Raw genomic sequence first — 17,891 nt, forward strand, 5'->3', positions numbered from 1 at the left:
TGGGGATGAGCCCTGGGTGTTATACAGCAGTGATGAATTACTGGGTTCTACTGAAACCAATACTACACTGTATGTTAACTAATTTGAATTTCAATAAATAAATTTTTTAAAAAGACTAAGGGGAAAAAAAAAGACTTATTTGTCCTTAAAGAGCTCCCAATATGAATGGCAGGTAAAGAACAAGACAAATAATGTACATTAATTGAAATACGATGTACTTATTTTCATATAATGAATATTTAAATGATATGCTATGAGAATAGAGAGGAAGGAATTCTTCTAGTGAGGAGAAGTCAGTTTTCAAAAGAAGGTAGCATTTGAACTGGTCCTTGATAGATGAATAGTAGAATTTCACCAGAAATAGGAGAGAGCACACTTTAGGTAAGAACAACTAAATGAAGAAAGGCATAGCAGCCTAATTATATATAACATATTCAGTTAAGAACAATTTCGATATGGCTAGAACACTGAACCATATTGGAGTCATAGCTGAAGATGAATCTGAAAAGTCAGCTTTTATCCTATAAAGGTTGATGAGCAGAAAAAGTAATAAAATAGCAAAATGGAAGGTAATAGGACCATATTTGATGCATATTTTTGAGCCCCTCCAATGTGCCCCGCATGGAGCTAGTGCTGGTGACACAAGATAAACAAGACGTTTCTCAATCCTTAGGGATCCACCTTGGACCAATAAGCTGGTCAACCATGTGGAAGATGTAGCAGAGAGAGGCTGAATCAGGGGAGAATAGTAGGAAAACCAGTGCAAGAGTGTTGACTAGCTCATATAAGGGAGGGCATGGTACAGTGGAAATGGAATTGGCAAGAAGACCAGACAGACCTTAGTTCAAATTCTAGGTCTGCCATTGGCAAACAGATGATGTGGCGGGTAAGTTAGTTTCGTTGCAGTTGTAGTTCCTAACATGTAAATGTGATTATAATACATATTTTTTCAAAGTTGTTGGAGACTAGAAATATTCTAAATCCTATCTAATGCTTAGCTCAATATGTTATAGTGATTATTATTAATAAAAGAAGAGAACATAGATATAACAGATGTTTAAGAGAAAAGAAAAGTAGAACTTAGTGACTAATGATGGGGAATAAAGGAGAAGAGAGAATCAAGTATGACTCAAATTTCTAGAGTAGGTGACTGGATCAAGTGGTCTAGCTTTCTACCCCTGTCTAGTCTAAATCAAGTACTCTGAGAAATGTGGTATTTTCTGTGGAGGACCCATGTTTTAAAATTTGTTTTCCCATGAAGCCTAATACATTTCCATGTATATCTACCACCTCAAATATTATTTATACAACAGTAGGCAGTCTGCCATCAAATAGGAATTCTCTTCAAGACCCTCACACTCATGTGGTTAATTACAGGTATAAATGCTCATGTAATCAACTTGATCATATTCTATGCCTTCTTGATTAGTATAGGATTTTAAAAAAAGAGTATAATTAACTTAATGCAATAGAGTTATGGGTCCCTAAAAGCCAGGTTAAATAAATATACTCTTAAATGCCTGAATGGGAAAAAAAAAAAAGACAATATTTCAGAGGATTATAGGGTTTTTTGGTTTGTTTAAAAAAATCTTTAGGCTTTCTATAACAGGCTAGAACAGAAAGACTTAAAATATTTCGGAAGATTCTTTTCCCAATGAAAAAGTGGTGCTGATTCCTATAATAACGTATTTTATGAATTTCTATTACAACATTCGTAGGTGTGGAAATTCATTTTATGCATTATATTTTATTATGGTAGTGTTGGCTAAAGTACCACAGTGTTCATAGACAGGAAATGACCAAAAATAAACCAGCTTCACTGCATGCATCCAATGTAAGCAAAGAAAACATTACACCAAGTATTTTCCCATTTCTGGCAGGGAAAAGAAACCTGCAGTATGTCATTTTACTGTAGAGCTGCCCCAAGTATAGTGAACAGTGAAATCATTAATGGGATATACCAAGGTTTTACAGAATTTCTTCCCTTTATGTGCCTATAATTTTTTCATGAACACTTGTTTCCAGGCTTTTAGTTACACACCCATAAGCCAAAGGTCACAGAAACTCTAATGCAAGAATTAGCCACTTTTCTGGCATTATGAAATACTAAAGACTATTAATGGGATTGTGAAAAGTGGAAAAACTGATGTAGCATTAAAAAACAAGTTGGAACCCAAAGGAAGGGACTTTGTGACCCTCTGGCTTTCTACCATCAGAAAGAGCCAGGCTTCTATCATTCCAGAAAGATGAAACTAAGTTATATTTTTAAAGACTTACAGAGAATATGGTAACACAACTTCTAAAATTTAAAACATTTCAACTGTGTACTTCAGATAAACCAGCACACAGCCTGAACACATGTGTTTGAAATTTCCTTCTAAAACCCCATTAAAGTAGCTGAACTGGTGAAACCCTCAACAACAAGTACAATAGTTGGGGGATAAGGGGGGAGACCATCTGCTGTAAGAAGTTTCAGAAAATTTCTGGAAACTGTAAAGGATGCTGAGTGATGAAGAAAAACAAAGGGAGTCATTGCTTCAAATGTGCACTGGAGACAAAAACGAATATGTTAGCCAAACTGCCCAGGAGAGCTCTGGAAAGGAAATAACAGTAGATATGATAGAAGATGGGTATAGAAGTAAAGTTGAATGAATACAGGGCATTAACTGAAGATCTGTCAAAGCTACCCACTTCTCCCACTGCCTGTGAAACGGTCAGGCTGAGTGGCATTGCTGATCAGTGGGAAAAGGAAAGAATACTCAGTAGGTCAACTGGCTATTCCCATATGAGAAAAACAAACAAATCAGATGTCAATCTCAAACTTAAAAATCAATTTCAAGTGTAATAAAAACTAAAATATGACAGGCCAAATTTTCAACCTTTAGGAAGTCAAAATGGGAAAATGTTTATATAATCTCAGAGTAGTAAAGGGTATTTTTTTCTTCAACACAATCCAAATGGGGAAATCACAAAAGAAAAGGTATATAAATCAGTATCTTCAAAAATACAAATGTTATTTAAAGGCAAAGACATATATGAGATTGTTTGGGGGGAAGCAAAGAATGAAAAGAAGGCCCAGGACCAAATTGTGCGTTAACTCTACCATCTAGAGGTTGAGAGGACAGAAGTACTTGAGGATATTAGAAAGCCACATAAGGCAAGAAAAGGCTACTAGTAAATGATACATTGGAAACAATGGTCCAAAAGAAAATATTAAGGCTGAATTAGGTCAGGAAGATAGCAGGCTTCAAGAAGAATAAATTCAGTAGCTAAATGAGAAGTTCAAAGAAATTGGAATGTTAAGTAAAGGCAACACAAATTTCTTTAGTAAACAATAACAATAATGATGATGAATAATAATAAATAAAAGATAGGATATCAGAAACTCCAGATAGAAACAAACTATGTAAGAAGCCATGGCTCAGGTGTGAGCCAAACTAAGGTGCAGCACGGCTTTGAACACATCGTGAAGTGTGATGAAGAGGTGGCTATTTGCATATGATGCTAAGACTATTTTCCTTGAGTGGTTTAGGAAGCAGAAAATGAGATTTACAGTACACTACTTAATGCTTAAATAAAAGACAGTTACATAATCTTAATGTTTGTTTATTTTTGAGAGAGAGAAAAACAGAGTGTGAGTGGGGGAGGGGCAGAAAGAGAGGAAGACACACAATCTGAAGTAGGCTCCAGGCTCTGAGCCATCAGCACAGAGCCCAACGCAGGGCTTAAACTCTCAAACTGTGAGATCATGACCTGAGCCAAAGTCAGACGCTTAACCAAATGAGCCACCCAGGTGCCCCTACTACTTTTCAATCTTTAGAAGCTACCAATTAGCAATATTCACAGCTCATAGTATATAGCAAAATTGTGGTTCCCAAATGAGAGAAAATGGTAGTATTCTACCATTTGGTAACTCCAAAACTGCATTCATCCACAAAAGTAACAAATGTGCTAGCAAAAGCTGTCAGAATCTACTCTTTCAGAACTCTGGAATCTAAAAAAAAATAATTGCAACAGCCAGGGAAATGAGTACTGAAGAAAAAACATGCCGAATTTCAATACGAGAATTCTGTGCATTTTAACTTACACTGTTAACATCCCCTACTCCCCAGCTGAGTGATGGTTTTGAAGACGGCAACCCATATTCTTTGTGCAGGTTGCTGGTACTAAAAAAAGTAACATACACCTTACTCTCAAAGAGCTGTGGTCATGTGTTTCCACATGTCTAGTGGGTCCTAGCTAAAGAGTCTGTCTTTGTTTCACTTGCCTCAGAGCTTCCCCTGGGCACAGGTGACTTCCTGGGTGGCATTTGTTGAAAGCATTTAAACGCAAAAATGTTTTAGGTGTTGCCTGACTTGGGCAAAAACCTTAAGACAAAAAGAGGCTGGGGAAGGAGACAGTTGGGGGAATGAGGGCTTTGTTAAGTTCTTGTGCATTTCAGGGAATCCAGAAGGCAACACTCATGTCCAGGGGTGGACACAGCTCAGAAAACACTTCAGAAGCAATCATCTCCGATTGTTAAAAGACAAAGACAAAGGAAGAATCTTGAAATAGCAAGAGAAAAGTGACTAGGTAACTGGTCCTGTTCAAGGGACCCTCGGGGACCCTCAGTAAGATTAACAGAAACCATGGAGGGCAGAAGGCAATGGGATGACATATTTAAAGTGCTGAGAGAAAAAGCTTTCAACCAAGAATTCTATATCCAGCAAAACTGTACTAGAAACGATAAAAGAAATTATGACATTCTCAGATAAAGGCTGTGAGAGTTTATTGCTAGTACACTTGCCCTAAAAAAAAGTCACTTAGATTGAAATAAAAGGACCCTAGGTAGTTACTCAGAGCCATATGAAGAAATAAAGAATACCAGGATAGGTAATTACACAGGTAAATATAAAAGCCAGTATCTATATTTTTTGACTGGTACCTCTTCTTTTCCTCTATATGATTTAATAACCAAATGCATATAATAATAATTATAAATCTGTGTTAATATGCACATAGTATATAAAGATGAAATTTGTGATAATAAGAACATACACAGAGTGAAGCTATATAGGAGCAAAATTTTTATAATTATTGCAACTATACTAGTATTGATGCAACCTAAATTATTATTTATGACATTAATTATAGTCCCCAGGATAACAACTGAGAAAACAGCTAAGAAATATATACAGTCAAAGGAATGAGAAGGGAATTACAATGGCACACTAAAAAATCACTTGAACACAAAAAAGTAATGGAAGAATTGAGGAACAAAAAAGATATATGAGAGAAATCAAAGAGCAAAATGATAGAATTAAGTGCTTTCTCATCGGGACTTGATAGATTAAATTCTCCACCTAAAAGGAGGTTTTTAGAAGAATGGATTAAAAAAACAAGATTTAACTATATGCGGTCAACAAGATTAAAAGACAGAAATAGACTGAAATTGGGAGGATCAAAAAAGATATCCCATGTGAACGAAAACCAAAAGAGCTAGAATGGCTACTATTAACGGACGAAATAGACATCGTGTCAAAAAGCATTACAAGAGACATAGAAAGACATTTTATATCAGTAAAAAGGTCAATCCATCAGGAAGGTAGAACAATTATAAATACAGTGCATTTAACATCCAAAATATATAAAGCACAAACTGACAGAATTGAAGGGAGAGATAGTCCTGCAAAATAATTGGAGATTTTAATACCCTATTTTCAATAATAGATAGAAGAGGCAGAAAAATCAATAAGGAAAACAGACTTCAAGAACACTATAAATCAACTAGATCTAACAGACATAGAAGACTTTATCCAATAACATTAGAATGTACAGTCTTCTCAAGTGTGCATGGAACGTTCTTCAGAATACACTATATGTTAAGCCACAAAACACGTCTCACATTAAACATCTTTTCTGAAAACAATGGAATAAAACTAGAAACCAATAACAGAGAGAAACCTGGAACATTCACAAAGAACTCACGAAGGGAAATAAGAAAAGTAAAGCTCATAGATAGCTGCAATGTACTAAAGTAGGAGAAGTAAAAAGAAGGATAGACTCATCTTGCACAATGCAACCTTGAGAGCTACTATCTAGAGCAGATGGAACAAAAAAATAGAGGTTTAATTATAGTAAATTACAAAAGTTATCAATAAAAGAACTTTTAGGCATACAGTATTGGGGGATGACAAGTGAGTGAGCTGAATTCTTGTCTATTATAGCCAAAAGTCTATCTAAAGTTTTTTTAATGTTTATTTTTGAAAGAGAGAGAGAGAGAGAGAGAGAGCAGAGAGGGGCAGAGAGAGAGAGGAAGACACAGAATCTGGCAGGTTCCAGGCTCTGAGCTCTTAGCAGAGAGCCTGATGTGGGGCTCAAACTCACGAACCATGAGATCATGACCTAAGTTGAAGCCGGATGCTTAATCAACTGAGCCACCCGGGCGCCCCGCCAACAGTCTATCTAAACTTTATAAATCGAGAAAGCATAATATTCATTTAGAGATTTGGTAGAAAAGGAGTTGGCAAGATATTATTTAAAACAAAACAAAAACAAAAACAGCAGCCACATAGGTAAAAGGAAAATCAGGTGAATGTGCTATCAGAAAAGTCAATGCAAAGAGCCTTTGAAGAGGAAGAATGTCAACTGTGCTAAATGATGTGGAGCTCAAGCATAAAATAAGGACTTCAATTTCAAACAGTCAGTCTGGATACTCTGGTTAAGAGTGCTTGGTGTAGGGGTCTCTGGATGGCTCAGTTGGCTAAGTGTCCGACTCAGTTTCAGCTCAGGTCATGATCTCATGGTTTGTGAGATTGAGCCCCATGTTGGTCTCTGTGCTGACAGTGCACAGTCTGCTTGGGATTCTCTCTCTCCTCCCTCTCTGCCCCTCCACTGCTTGGGCATGCTCTCTCTGTTTCTCTCTCAAAATAAACAAATTAAAAAAAAAAAAAAAACCCTGATATACATATACATACAAGGTATAATCAGCTATTTCAGAACTATTTCTACCTTTCTGATGCAAGAGATTTTACATTAATCAGACAACTGCCAACTAAATTGAAGACATTATCATTAACCACTAGACGGTACAAGTAATTTTGTATTAAAGTTTCACCAATAATTCACTGTCCTTAGGGTTTTACTTTTCTGACTTCAAATATCATCTGTGTCTCCTTGACTTCATAGTTTTTAAGTCCTTAAGAGGGTCAGACCAAGAAAATATAATGGTGTGTCCATGGCACTTTGAACTTACATCAGTAAAATATAAATCTTTTGCCAGAAATTGTGGATCCCTTTCCAATGATTCATTACTGCTCTCCACATCCTCTCCACTGAAGCCATACATCACTTTTCCCATCTCCCAAACTCTTCCTTTGTACATCTTGCTTAAAAGGCCTCTCTGACTTTGTGGAACTTTAATAAAAATTCTGAAACTCTTGGCAGTGACTATAAGGAATAACAATTTTCACTAACAGATACTTCCTCTTTCTCTTGGAACTCATTGCTTGTTTTTGAGACTATAAAAGTGAAGACTCTATAATTTTAAATTATTTTAGAGGATCACAGAACGTTTGGCCATAAGCTGCCTAAAAAGTTCAAAGAGTTGGGAAAATCATATTAACAGTCTGGAGTTCACCTATCAGAGATAGTCAGGTAGAAGAGTCAGTTAATAAACAAAGACATCTCTGCACTCACTGTAGCCGCCAACACTAGTAAAACATGAATAGTGAATGGCTTAGCAAGAGCATAGGATGCATGACTCAAACTGGACGGAGATAAGGCTGATCACTGTTGAGGACACTGCCCCCTCGTTCCATATCTAGTTCTACCATCAGTAACTTCAGTATCTACAATAATCTCTTCAACTGATCTCTCTCTGATGACCTTCACTTCTACTCTTCCCCAGTGACCCACTTCCATGGCCACAACAATGGCGTCCAAATTGCTCCAAATGTTGTCATTACTTAGATACATCCTGCCTTTGAAATCTTCAACTTCAACATCTTAACTCTGACCATAAACTCCCACTATTTAAGCTCACTATTAACCCTCTTACTTCCTAGGCTTCTCATCTTCAATTTCATTTACACTTCTGGTCTCAGAATACTAAATTTTCTCCTAATCTGTAGGCAATCTTCTATTTTTTAATTCTTTCAAAATCTAGCCTAGACCATATGACCCATCATTTTTTCTTTTATCATTATACTTGAATTTTTTATTATTTAACTTTGATCCATTATCTCCTTATTCTTTATCAAACACATAGCTTCTCTACTGTTATACCAACCTACTCTGTGCTCCTGGAATACTTATTCAATAATTTTGACTATAGTTGCTACAACTGCATAGTCTCTAAGCTCGTTTAGTTCTTCAGAATTTTCCTTCAATCTTTCAACACTTCCCTAATTAGCTCCCTCTGGATACCAAAAAAGGCCTGGAAAAATGGAGATATACCATGATTTTTAAAGTGATGATTTATTATCTTAACAATGTCAATACTTCTGAAATTAATAACTTAAATGTCATTTGACTATAATTCTTGACATTTCTGTTTAGATTAAATAAGTCTTCAATGAAGTATTATGAACATACAATGTTATATTAGCAGATTAAACGATTTTAAAGTTCATATGGAAGAACAAGTGTGTGAGAATTAAAACTTTGAAAAGTGAAAGATTTCCCCTACATAGATATTAAAATGTACTACAAAACTACTATAATCAAAAGAGATCTGATTACTAAAACAGATACACAGATTAGTGAAATGGAATAGAAAGTTCAGAAATATATCCAGAAATATATCCAAATAATTACAGGAACTTAATATGAGATGAAAATGGTATTCTCTATTTTAAAGAGAATAATTTCTTAATTAAAGAAATGCTATGATCAAATTAACCAATTGAAATAAAATCAGGTTAGACTCTAACTTAACACTACATATAAAAATAAAGTTGATATGTAGAAAGGACTAACTTTTAAAGCCTTATTAAAATTTTAGGATATACTGTGTAAGATTATTTGGATAAACTTGGACCTAGGAAACCATCTTAAGCAAGATAGGAAAAAACCTTTTTTTTTTTTTTAAAGAGCAATCAGAAATAAACGGACTTGTCTACACTTGTCTGCTCATAAATCTAAAGTTTTAACTTTATAAAGTGTTATAGTTCTGATCAAGTAAAAGGATATTAAATAAAGCTCTAGGGCACTATAAGAATGATATATATTTGTTTTATAAATTTAACACTTAATTAAAATTGCTATTCTTATTGCTTTATTTTGCTAGCTGAAAGAGCTGAGCAGCTCTCTATGTGGGTATGATACCCATGGGAGCTGAGGAAGTACACGGATCAATATAAATTAATCCTATAACTAAAATTTTTGAAGTATATTGGTTTAAATATATGTCACACGCTTTAACTCCAGAAAACTTCCAAAATATTAACCTAATGCCTCTTAAATTATTTTCTTCATGGCATTCTTTGTACATGAAAAAGTTTATAGAATATGACCTGAAAACTTGAAAGAAAAGCTACATTATATGTGGTTTGAAGTATGCTTCATAATTTGGTTAAGCTCATTAGGTAATGGTGTTTCATCAAATGAAACGAAATTGAAATGCATTCTATTTTTAGGCTTTATTTTTAAATTACATATAATATACTTTTAAAATTATAAACTGTAAAGATAAATATGCTTTATATTCGTCTCATTTACTTGATTCTAATATGGTTTCTTAAGAGGAAGAGAAATACGTAAAATCTACATAATGTACTCTGATTTGCTTATAAACCAGGAGATATATATTATGTGGCACATATGTCATAGAGGAAAGAGGCTGTAAGCCACTGGAATAGGTAGTTATTACAAAATACTATGGAGTAATTATTCAGATTTTATGCCAAAATTGCTTAATACTATTAGTTAGGAGTAAGGTTTGGTGCTGGCTGCTAGGCCAAGATAATCAGTAATCAGAATCAGAATTCTCTTCCTCTTCAAGTTACACTCTAGTAAGGAAGACAGGAAACAACGAATTACCCACTTGTTATTTAATCACGGTTATGGTAAGTGCTGAGGAGGGCAAGTGCACAGTACTGAGGGTAAGAGGAATATGTGATCTAGTCTGGTCTCCAGGAGATAGTTAGGGAAGGCTTTTCAGGGAACGTGAGGTTTCACTTTGAGACCGTCAGGCTGGCATGGGCCAGGGCAGCGGGAGGGAAGCAGGCAGGGGCCACACAGCTGTTGGTAGGAGGGAGGCTCTGAGATGGGAAGTCAGTGAAAGCCCCCGATGCACCAGCAAGGGAGTGTCTGCTGGCGTGGGATAAAACAGGTGAGGTGTGGAGACGGTCTCCTGGGCTACATGAAGTAATCTAGATGTTCCTTTTCCTATGAAAAATAGGAAAGCACTGCAAGGTTTTTTAAATGAGGGGGGTCTGCTTATATTTTCAGTATTTCCATCTATACTTTTAAATCTTAATTTTGTTTTTAATGTTTGTTTATTTTTCAGAGAGAGACAGCATGAGCAGGGGAGGGGCAGAGAAAGAGGGAGACACAGAATCTGAAACAGGCTCCAGGCTCTGAGCTGTCAGCACACAGCATGAGGCGGGGCTCGAACCCACGAACTGCGAGATCATGACCTGAGCCGAAGTCGGACACTCAACCGACCGAGCCACCCAGGCACCACCCCCATCTTCACTTTTAAATGAAAACTTCTAATCTTAGCAGGTTTTCATAAGATAACTATTTTTAAATAATTATATGTGAAATGCTTCCCTATTTCTGCTCCAGCTTCACTTCTCCAAAGACACGAGTACCCGGAAAGAATACTACTGCACACATACCCTGTTTCCTCTGGAAACGCAGAGACGGCGCTTCCGTGGAGCTGAGAGGGATCCTGAGCAGGAGAATCAGAAACGTTTCTATCTTGATTTGTAGCAATATTGGGTATTCGATGCTGCTGCAGGTCCCACTTCCGAGCTACGTTGTTGATTGTTAACCTTTTCTTCTCCTGTGAAAAAGTGTATCGTGACAAGAATTATATAATGCAATTTTTGCAACAGGCAAGTATCCCAGAAGCAAGTTGTCTGTACTACTTCTGCTTTTTAAACGAGTCTATTCCTTATACGTAGCTACAAATAGGTATCCTAAAAGTACACTGGCCTTTATTTACCCTGTGCATTCAAACATCTCAGCCGTGGTCTATCACCCTTCAGGAGAAAAAATTACACACAGACAATAATTACTCCCACTGGAGATATGAAAATTAACTATCTGAAAGTTTAATTTGACAGAAGTTTTTATACTTGTTATCTGAGACTTTAATTTGACAGAAATTTATATGCCTCTGTGTTTAAACATAGCAAGAAGAAAACTAATAATATTTTAATTTTCCTACCTCATAATTGAGACTACTATGATGGAATAATCTTGGTTGAGAGGTGGGGAGAAGAGGAGGGATTGATTAATGTTTCAAGCTTCGCAGCATTAATTACGATGTCTGAAAATTAGTAAGTACATAAAGACTACTAAAAGAAATTGTACGAGGTTGAAATATTTCTAGGTAACTAGGACCATTCCAGATGAATAGGAAAGAAGTAATTCAGTATCTGCAATGGATGGCTTAGTAGAGTGGCTTCATACTTTAGCCAGCATGCCTCAAATCATCCGGAGAACTTTTTAAAACACCAGCTGCTGGTTCTTACCCCATTCTGATTTAGTGTGTTTGAGGTGGGGCTTGAGAATTTGCATTTCTAAAAGCTCCCGGCAATGGTTAAGGCTACTGGTCCTGAAAGAAAATGTGCCAGGTTGCAATGTTTCTGCTCAGCTTATATAAATAGATGAAGGAAACAATCACTACTCTAGTTAAGTCTCCATTATCAAAAGTTAACATTTTTAAATGGCATGTCTATGGTCAGACACCTTTGCTCTTTCCTCCTTATTGACAGCATGCTCATCAGGTCAGCTGTGGGATACTAACCTCTCCTCACCTGCTGCCTCCGGACTCAGTGAGGGCTGTTAGGAAGATTCTCTGCCCATTTCCTCAGGGCATATATACATGTAGAATAATACATTTTTGGTTCCATCTCTTTGCCTATGTTTGGATATCTAAAATTTTAGCCTGGAAAAATGGCATTGTGTAGGAATGAAAAGTGGTAACAAAGCTTAATTAAAACGACTTTTTAGAAGTTCTGTGTTTAAAATTGTTTTTAGCATGGGTTCTTTTTCTAAAGCATGGCATTGAAAGTTTGTCTATATTGTTGGGGCGCCTGGGCAGCTTAGTCGGTTAAGCGTCCGACTTTCGCTTAGGTCATGATCTCGCGGTTCGTGGGTTCGAGCCCCGCGTCGGGCTCTGTGCTGACTGCCAGCTCGGAGCCTGGAGACTGTTTCAGTCTGTGACTCCCTCTCTCTCTGACCCTCCCCTGCTCACGCTGTCTCTCTCTCTCTCCTGGAAATAAATAAAACATTAAAACAAAAAAAAGAAAGTTTGTCTATATTGTTAAATGGGTTATGCTTAACATATATATATACATATACTTCTGAGATTTTGGGGCATTTTATCTAAAGCAAGTAGGAATCTGCCAGTTGAGTATAAAAAAATTTTTTTCCCAAATCTATACTAAAAGGCATCCTACCCTAAGGAATTCTACTTTAGTTATTCATGGATAACTGATCCAACCCAATTCTTAACCTTAGTAGTGTCATTTTTACTCAGTATCAGGCTACTTTGAAAGAGCCAGGGGCAGGGAGTTAATGTCAGGTGGGCCTCCATGCATTCAGTTTCCTGGCTGACTGGTAGTTAGTGGAAAGAAATATTTTTAATGAGGTAGATATAGCTATGTTTAGAAAAGAGATATACAATATCTGTATACCACTGAGCATGCTAACAAATTTATAAGATACTCTGAAAATACATTTTCCTATACCCACCCCAGAGTTAAAATTCCTTTTTTTTTGGTTATTGAAATTAGATAAACACCAGGTTGACTAAGAGAATGGATATTAGTACTGAGGCCAGGAAGAGGAAGACATATTTTAAAACAGGAGTACAGCCTGGGGTCAGGTGGGGTTCACTGGCTGGCCACGGGGCCACATAAGGGCTCTAGGTACTTGGTGCAAGAAAAAAAGAAGCAAGAGAAAGGCTAGAGATTCTGTAAGACCGAAGGGTGGGGGAGGGATCGCCAAAGAATATCTTCTGCTCAAAGATCATAGATGCATTTCGTATATCAGTTATAGACATGTCTCTAAAGCTAGGTAACAATACATCGCCAAGTCTGCGTTAAGGGGATAATTATTTTAGAAGATTCCAAATTTTGGCTTCTGCCACTTGAGTCTATTTTTCATAGTCCAAACAGTACTGTACCAGTATATCCTGTAACCATCAACTCCATTTATTTCCAAGGTTGCAAAGAAAACAGAAAGATAGAAAAGCAACAAGGCAGAAGGTAGTGTCAATGCACTCTTCTGGTCCCTTTGTAACCACCCGCCCACTTTTCTTAATGATCTATGTGAGTTGTCGCATGAAACAATAGCCAGCAAATGCCGAGGGTCTTTGGTACTGTGATCTCAAATCTGAGCTAGGGCTAGAATCCAGGTCTCCTGATTTCCCATGCTTTTCCCCTAATTAAAACATTTTAAAGCTAAATAACCTCATAATTCAAGAGTCCTGTTTAGTGACTTCAAGAAAAGGTTTCATTATTTTTTAAAGTTTCTATAAAAATTTTCCAAACATGTAAAAACCAGGTTGGCTAAATATTTAATGGCACATTTCCAAAAATGCTGACAGTGAAAAGCATCTGAATTGGGTATGTAAGAGAAACATTTGAGTGCAAAGGTGGACTCAAGTGCAATTTGTTGCCTATGCCAGGCTCAACTTACACTGGTAGCTTTAAAAGCTAAATCACCAATGGAACTTCTTTGTTTATTCTTCCTTTCCATGCTCCAGAGCTCATACAAATGTGTACTTCTGGTCTGAGAGCTTTAGTCTATTTATTTACTTATGTGCTTTTATTCATTTATTCATTCATTCACTTACATATCTGAAAGCAGCAGCTGTATGATAGGAAATATAGTTGCCCTTGAACAACACAGGAGTTGGGTTAGGAGTGCTAAAAATCTGCGTAGAACTTTAGACTCCTCAAAAACTTAACTACTAATAGCCTACTGTTGACTGGAAACTTTCCTGACAACATAAAACAGTTGATTAACAGATACACTGTATATGTGTCATATACTGTATTCATATAATAAAGTAAGTTAGAGAAAATAAAATGTCATCAAGAAAATCATAAGGAATAGAAAATACATTTACAGTACTGTACTGAGTTCCTTGAAAAAATCCATCTTTAAGTGGACCTGTGTAGTTCAAACTCCTATTGTTCAAGAGTCAGCTCTGCTACTTTTTGTAAGTGAACCATTCCGAAAGTTTACCAATAGTATTATCTGGCAATGGTAAATCTACACATTTAAAAAACACTGCCTACAACTGCATTTCCTATAAACCAAAGTCTGTTTTGGGCTAACTTTTAGAAATATTACAAAATAGGAAAGACTAATATCCTATTGGCTAAAGCCAATAAGATAGAGATGTCAAGAGAGGGCTTAGGTATATATAATTAATGGGATGAGGGAAACATAAAAGTTGGGGAGGAGTCAGGAGGTCAGAAATAACAGCAAGTGAGAAAATCATAGCATAATGGGTAAGAGTTCTAAATACTTTTGAAGTAGTAATCTTGAGCCGAGAGGGTTGGGACCAAGTTGTTTTTCTTTTCTGTTAATTCAGGAGTAGTTTTCACAGAGTAAAACACATTGATTGAAGTGTACTCTTCGATCAGTTCTGACAAACGCATAGACCCGTGTCACCCGTACCCCTATCAGGACACACATTTCCATCGCCCCTAAGTTCCCTTGTTTCCTAGGTTTATTTTGTACAACCTGGTATCCCTACTCGTCATTTTTTGAATTCTAACTGGCATTTTAATTTTAAAAAAGAATAGCACCGACATAAGGCAAGAATGAGCAATGCTAACCAGTGTGATATCCTTAGTTTTACAATACAGGCTGAGCATAACACAGGCTGTAAACTTTAAGCCATCTTTATTCATTATACTTCTGTGATGTGAATGTAAGGTTTCTTAAAAGGAAACATTTTATTGGAGGAAAATTATATCTGATATGCTAAATCACTTAAAACTAGTTTAAAACAAATTTTAATTCCTAAGTCCCCAGAATCTTTACCACTTCTATATAAGAGAAGCTAATAGGGAAGGTTTTTACGGGTAAAAAACAATTATTATAAAAGAAACCCATGGGGGCGCCTGGGTGGCTTAGTCGGTTAAGCGTCCGACTTTCGCTTAGGTCATGATCTCGCGGTTCGTGGGTTCGAGCCCCGCGTCGGGCTCTGTGCTGACTGCCAGCTCGGAGCCTGGAGCCTGTTTCAGTCTGTGACTCCCTCTCTCTCTGACCCTCCCCTGCTCACGCTGTCTCTCTCTCTCTCTCCTACAAATAAAAAAAAAAAAGAAAGAAAGAAAAAAAAAAAAGAAACCCATGTATCAGAGCTCGTTAAACTATCTGAGTAAAGACGATGGTCTATTACGGCGGTTTCCGAAACCGAGGGCACACGGCACGGCACGGCGACACACGGGGTGATGCAATGGTGGGGGACTGCTGTAGCTTGTGCTCTCTTTATTTTTTTATCTCTCCCTTTAAAATGTCTACCTTTTGCATGTGTTTCATAATGTACATTATGTTGCATTTCAGAAGTACAGGTTTATTTATAGGCAACCTATAAAAGTTTCAAGGGTATTTATTAAAAAATTTCTACTGAAAGGAATGAAAACTTTCCCGAATGTGGAAACTGCTCTTCCGGCTGACTAGCTAGCTAGCTCCACGCACCCGTTAGAGAAAGTACCTTCAGCAAGGACTGTTTATGGCTTTCCCGCTTCTTCTCTTCCTCTTTTTTGGCTACAACAGATGCCATACGCCTTTCTTCTTCCTAAAAGGAAAAATGTTTACAAGTGTTGTCAAGTATTTAACCTTTATGTCCTGGGTTCGGCAAGTCCGGTTCTCTTTGTGAGAAGCGTACTGCTTGCTCACAGAAAAAGTTGTCTTTATTTTCTTCCTCCTTCCCAATTCTAATTTTAAAACAACTATGTTCTTTACTCCCAATTCCTGATGTGAGATGAGCGTAGCCAATACAAGAAAGAAAACAGAATGAAAAGAGAAAGAAGAAAGGGGGGAGCGGGTTTACACAGTTTTTCCTTAAAAGCCATGTGCTTTTCTGTTCCACACAGAAAGACTTAAAAACTTTCTTCTATGAAGATAAAAATCACAAGCATTATACTTCTAACAACTTTTTCCTGTAAATTAGAGCTTTCTAAATAATATAACAAGTGTGAAAGCCTTTTAAAACTCTCCATGTTAAGTGTTAATAAGATTATTATCCATTAATATTATCACTTTCACTTTGTCTTTACATTGATTTGGCCAGCCTAATTTCTTAAATTCTGAAAACTATAAAATAACATTGTGGTTTGGAAAAAGTTTTAGAAATCTGCCATAATTCCAACATGGTAAATCACATCTTATCATTTCTTTGTCACCTTACAATATTTACTATAAATCAAGGTTTTAAAGCTTCAATCTGTATACACAATGTCGGTCATGTTTTTTTTCCCTAAAGATGATCACATTTTGTAAATTATAACCATGTAATTCTAAATTTTAATATCGAAAGATTTGCAGGTGTTCAAAATGATGTCACAATTTGAGAAGACAATTCCTTCTGAAAAGACGAGCTTGAAAATATCTTCAGAGATAGATAGAAACTACAAAAAGTAATTTGGTACATTTGAAGAACTCTTTCAGAAATGAAAAATTACAGAAACTGAAATGAAAAAATCCAGTGGAGGGGAATTGAAGAGCAAACTGTACACGGCTGAGGAGAATCAGGCAGCTGGCAGACAGGTCAAGAAATTTTCCCATATGCCTTCAGAGCACCCTATCTGCCCCCATGATATCACTTAACCAGTTCTATTTTAATCATCTCCGCTACTCTCTCTCTCCTCTCCTACCCCAAAAGCTCTTTGAAGGTATGGACCACGTCAGCTTCTGACACAGTCAGGTAGCCAATAAATAAATATTTGAAGAATTAGTTATTAAATATACATCTTAAAAAATCTGTTCAGTAATTTCTTAAAACTAGAACCACTAAATCCAATGGAAGACATGTTTTTCGAGGGCTCCTGATTGGTTGACAAATTGCCCTCCTTAAATGTAGTACTGATATCCACCCCTACCAGAAGTCAGCATTTGACTTAAAACATGATGGACAGTCACAGAGCTGTTGCCCAAGTATTCCTGTGTCTTTCCACATCCAGGCCATATCGTAAGATAGCAATTCTTGCCCCTTATAAAAGTTAGGTGCAGTAATGTGACCTCCTTTGACCAACACCAAATGAACAAAAGTAACATGTGTTTACTTCTGGAGGAAGCTTTCAAAGACCATGTATGGCAGAGCTGTTCTCTCTCTCACCTCTGCTATGGAATCTGCAAAGCTTCACATGGTGGGCACTTTGAAGGCCTTGCTCTGGAATGAGAACAACACAGAGCAGAGTTCCCAGACCACATTCTCTGGGCAGACAGGCAGGATGAGCATGAAATAAACTTTGTTGCTGTAATCCACTGAGGTCAGAGAAGTTATTATACTACAGTATAATCTAGACTATTCTGACCAGCACATAAATATTATGTTAGAAGTAAGGAAGGTCAAAGAGGCCATGAAAATGTATTCTAGGGGGTGAGTCATTGCAAATGTTTCTGAAGATAAAGAAATGGCCTAGACTAAAGAAGTATACAAAAAATACACAAAGAAAAATTATCAGGGAGCTAAAAAGAAAACTAGAAATGCATCC

The 17,891-nt window shown here is 36.7% G+C and overlaps 1 protein-coding gene across 2 annotated transcripts in view; it reads right to left on the reverse strand.

The window, feature by feature from the left end:
• The window catches only part of LRRC49 (leucine rich repeat containing 49), a 154,706-nt gene that overhangs the window by 39,879 nt on the left and 96,936 nt on the right, over positions 1 to 17,891 (reverse strand). For both annotated transcript variants that reach the window (XM_039237857.1, XM_039237858.1), the window contains 2 exons: positions 15,890 to 15,973; positions 10,824 to 10,990 (listed from right to left, as the gene is read on the reverse strand). In XM_039237857.1, coding sequence (XP_039093788.1) covers positions 10,824 to 10,990; positions 15,890 to 15,973 — 251 coding nt within the window. The remainder of the gene's footprint in view (positions 1 to 10,823; positions 10,991 to 15,889; positions 15,974 to 17,891) is intronic.

This window comes from Hyaena hyaena, unplaced genomic scaffold (genome assembly GCF_003009895.1).
Source record: "Hyaena hyaena isolate Hyena2069 unplaced genomic scaffold, ASM300989v1 scaffold_130, whole genome shotgun sequence".
NCBI classification, from domain to species: domain Eukaryota; kingdom Metazoa; phylum Chordata; class Mammalia; order Carnivora; family Hyaenidae; genus Hyaena; species Hyaena hyaena.